Here is a 4504-nt window from a genome sequence, read left to right as displayed (position 1 = left end):
TCTTTTCCTTTTAATTGTTGACATTCTCATCTTTCTTCCACTTAATTTTTTTAACACCTCTTGCTTTATACAGTAATTGCGCTTTGCCTCATTCAGTAATGCATAATAGTATAAAGTGTTAAACATTGTACATTTTACTTTTACATGATTTTTCATGTAATTTTTTGGCAGTTGATAAACTTTTATATCAATAGCTTTATTGTCATTGGGTGATTGCAAGAAAAGATGGTAGTTTAATTACTGGGGGTCTCAACTTCTGCGAACTGGAACACTGCAGACCGTGCTTCATCGACGAGAACTGTATCCTTGACAGTCCACTGATGACACATTTGTATCGTGGCAACTGGCAGTTTATCCACAGCGGGGGACTCAGGTCAGGCATTCGGTGGACTGATGGTCATTAGACGGGGACTCTGAAGACATTTGTTATTTGCTGTTTTTCAGTATGCACGGTGAGTATTATTGCACTTCGATTTGATGTTGGCTTCAAAAGCAACCAAATTGTGATATAAACAGCTGTTTCTCTTCTTCTGCCCAGCTCTCTTTATTTTTGTGGTGTTCCACTGCATACATGAAGCATGGAGTCAGTCCTGTCTACAAACAGATACAGACTATGTTTGCAAGGAGATTCCAAAAGGTAGGATGTTCTGAAGTCACTTGATATTCATAAAAAGAATGTGCGGTTACACTTTATTTTGATGGTCCCGTTCAGACATTCTGTTGACTAGAAGTAATCTTACATCTACATGTCAGCTAACTCTCATTAGAGTATTAGTAGATGGTTAGGTTTAGTAGAATAAGTTGACATGTTACTTGCGTTACTTATAATCAGTTGAATGTGTGTTGAGGGACCATCACAATAAAGTGTTAGCAGATGTTAAGCATACAGTCTACTAATACTCTAATGAGAGTTAGCTTACATGTAGGTGCAACGATTCTTACACTCAACAGAATGTCTAAAGGGGATCATCAAAATATAGGGTTACCAATTGTGCTTGTTATCTGCCAGAGAATACAAGTCAAGTAGGTCAGATAAGTGTCAACTCACTATTTTCAAAGTTTTAAATACAGACTTTTTTTTTCTTTCTACTTTAAAATTTCATGTTTAATTCAATTTGTTTCGTGATATTTCATAGTAATTATTTGTGAAATGACCAATGATAAGCTCCTGAAAGGACACCAAAAAAAAGTACCAGAGAAGTGATCCATACGACTCATGCACTATATTCCAAGTCTTCTGAAGCCATACAGTTTTACGACTAAAAGTGGTTATTTACTGGAAATCCTGCTTGAGCCCTGGTCACCATTGACTTTCATTATTTGGAACATTCTTCTCAACATATACTTTTGTGTTCCACGGAAGAGTCATAAAGGTTTCCATTTTTTAGATGAACTATCCCTTTAACAGGAGTTTCAGATTAACACATTTCTATTTCTTTTTTTTTTCTTTTTCTAGGTTATCCTGCTGGCTTGACCTCTGTGATTATCTTTGCGAGTGGCTTAGGAGAAATCAACTTGTCCATGTTTAACAGCACAAATCTGACCTCTGTGAACAGTCTGACTATGGCACACCAAGGTGTCACAGCAATAGGGCTGCAAACCTTTAATAAGTTTCAGAACCTCAAAACTCTTAATTTGGACGGCAATCATCTTTCCCAAGTCTCGTCAGACTGGTTTAGCCATCATTCTGCACTTGAGACGCTCAGACTGTCAAATAATGAAATCACTACACTGGATCACAATTCTCTTGAAGGGCTGTCCAACCTGCTCATGCTGGATTTGTCTCAGAACCAGATTCACACTATAACCCAGAATAGTTTTCTCAGTCTTAGTAAACTGAGGCAGTTAAACCTGTCTAACAATCAATTGACACATTTGAGTGCGGATTTGTTTCTTCCACTTAACGGCACAAAGATCCGTTTGGATGGAAATCCCTGGGACTGCTCCTGCTCTGTGAAGGACTTTGCCAAATACCTGAAAGGTATACATTAATTTCCATCTCATAATTAATCATACTGTATTTTTTCATAAAATAAATGCCTTGGTGAGCATGAGACATTTCAAAAACCATAATCTTACAGACTCCAAACTCTACATGAATAGTGTACATGAGGCTTATGATAGATCACTTTCATTTTAGGGTGAAACTGGATTTTAAATGACTTTCAAACATGTATGCAGGTCTGCAGAATGCTGCGCTGCTGGAGAATGAGATGTTGGTGTGTTGTAACAACCCTCCTGCGCTGAAAGGTCTGCCAGTATGGCAGGTACCAGAGTGTGAAACCCTAACAACCATGGGCCCTAACACTACGGGTTGTATTAATGCAAGCCTTACCACTGGAAGTCCTGCCACTGTAATTACAAACAAACCTCTCACAATTGGACACTCAACATTAATCATTTTAATTGGTATGTAGATTTATTGCCTTACCTTAGCCCCCAGTTGGGTAACTTTCATGTATTGTAGCTTCTGTTGGGTTACAGTGTGTTATGTTATGAATGACTAACCTTTTATTATTAACCAGTGGTACTGTGTGCCCTGGTACTTGTCATTTGTGTCCTTTCAGTACTGTACCACAGGAAACGAGAAAGGAAACATCTACAGGCCGTAAAACCTTCTTCAGAGAGATCAGAGATTATACAGGCCAGTGAAACAACTGCAAAGAGCAACCGAGAGGAAAACAGAAAAGCGAAATCTGAAATTGCTGATAAAACGCAAATTGCCACAAGAGAGGTCTTACTGAGGACAAACCAGATGGTGGTTGGAGATGAGAAGTTATCACAGATTTACCATATTTATTCATCAAGGACATATGAAACTAGAGAACCCATTAAACGCGTGAGCTCCGCCGGGCCGGTCCTCTGCAGGACAGAGATGTTTGCTAAACAGGTTGAAGCAGAAGTGGCCACTGAGGAAGTTGGGGTGATGAATGATGAGTATTTCAATGGATGGATGACCTCAGAAAAAGTAAAAGACAATCTGAATATGAATATTGAAGAGGCGGAAAAGTTGGAAGACGGAAAAAACTTTGCAAACGAGGAGAGTGATGGATTCACTGATGAGTTCAGTAACACCACAGACATTCTGGAATCACACATGGAAAGCCTTCGAGAGGAAAATGAAGATACTGACAAGAGTGTTAAAGCTGGAACAAGTGTAGACAAAGATGTTCCTCAGAATGGTGTGGAGATTGACGTGTTGGAAGACCTGAATGAGTTGACCGTTGGAACGGGAAGCAGTCAAGATATTCTCCAGGTAAATCATGTGACATCCCAGTCTGAGGAGAATGCTGAGAAACTGCCTTACCTCACGATTGGTGCTGATCCAGAAAACCAGACTTCTGTGGTCGATCAGAACACTGCTAAAGTTACATCTGGACCTTCGAGACCCATTCGGCGGGTACTGACCTGGCCTCCGACCGCGGTCCAGTGGAAGAAGCAGTGGGCTCAAAATCAACAAGTCCTCAACGTGTTCCCCAATCTAATATTTGTAACCGGTTGCAGGCATGAAATCAGACCATTTCATCCCAGGATTTCTCCTGCAACCCTCCCAACCGCCCCACATTTCAATGCACTGGAGTTTCTGCCAGAAATCACAGCCCCAATGGAAGATGTCAGAGTCGCTATTGATGAGGACGCTTACAGGGCAAGTCTTGAGTCATCCACTCAAAAATTCCAGCATTTCACTGCACAAGAACACTTCACTAATGCTAATAAATCACTGAGGGAAGATGGCAGAATTTTTACAAATGAGGAAACATGGAGGTCAGATCTTGATTCGACCGTCTTCTCCGACTTATCTTTTAAAAACTCGCCTATCGAAGAAAGTGAGGTCTGCTCTGAATTGTTCAGCATTTTTAATCCGTTTGGTGGCAGCAAGTCAAAGCCTGCTGTCGAAGAGGAGATAAACAACAAGGATTACATGGATGAAATGCAGAGCGTGAAGAAAAGGACACACCGGGATCACCAGAGTGAGCAGGTTGCATCAGAATTCCAGAAGCAGTCCAGGAGAGATGAGAAAGCGGCACCAAGAGCTCATAGAGACCAGCGGCGGGGTCAGGTGTGTAACGACTCTGGCTCAAGAGCGCCCCCTTCAGGAGGTTCTCCAAATGATGACAGCCTCTTGCTGGGGAATGAGTACACCTTTATAGACCTGCTACATGAGGTGGTGGAAAATCATGGGCGCTGGACTCGAGACCGATGGAGACAAACACAAAAAAAAAAACTCAAGCTCAAACAGAGTCGTTAGGCGCTGGAAAGACATACAGTATAAAAACATAATTGATTTCACAAGATTTGTTCCCCAAGCTGATCCGGTATCTGTGTCACATTTGGAAAAATATCTACATTTATATTTAAAAAAATGACAAATGTTATGATCTTAAAATAATAATCTGTTCTTCAGCTCTGTAGGCGAAACCGGCAAAACAAAAATACTGCAAAATATGACTCTGTTGGATATGGTATGTAAAAAATATCAACTTTTTAGTACACACATTTGGAT

General features: G+C 40.5%; 1 protein-coding gene across 1 annotated transcript; it reads left to right on the top strand.

Annotated features, from left to right (window-relative positions):
- Positions 1–141: 141 nt before the first annotated feature.
- Positions 142–4494, top strand: LOC311293165 (uncharacterized protein). The gene is made up of 5 exons (XM_084413243.1): positions 142–452; positions 539–637; positions 1457–1981; positions 2182–2409; positions 2526–4494. Exons 1-5 carry the CDS (start codon positions 446–448, stop codon positions 4247–4249), a joined length of 2583 nt encoding a protein of 860 aa, XP_084269369.1. The 5' UTR covers positions 142–445; the 3' UTR covers positions 4250–4494.
- The last annotated feature ends 10 nt before the right edge of the window (positions 4495–4504 follow it).

Source organism: Rutilus rutilus, assembly GCF_951802725.1.
Source record: "Rutilus rutilus genome assembly, chromosome: 7".
In the NCBI taxonomy this organism is placed as follows: Eukaryota; Metazoa; Chordata; class Actinopteri; order Cypriniformes; family Leuciscidae; genus Rutilus; species Rutilus rutilus.
Note: the sequence above shows the minus strand (reverse complement) of the source record. Positions and strands in the feature narration are given on the sequence as shown.

Bases quoted from the DNA above. Each gene is read 5' to 3' on its own strand.
- LOC311293165 (XM_084413243.1), top strand. The intron at 638-1,456 runs GTAGGATGTTCT...TTCTTTTTCTAG, and splicing joins TTGCAAGGAGATTCCAAAAG to GTTATCCTGCTGGCTTGACC. The intron at 2,410-2,525 runs GTATGTAGATTT...ATTATTAACCAG, and splicing joins AACATTAATCATTTTAATTG to TGGTACTGTGTGCCCTGGTA.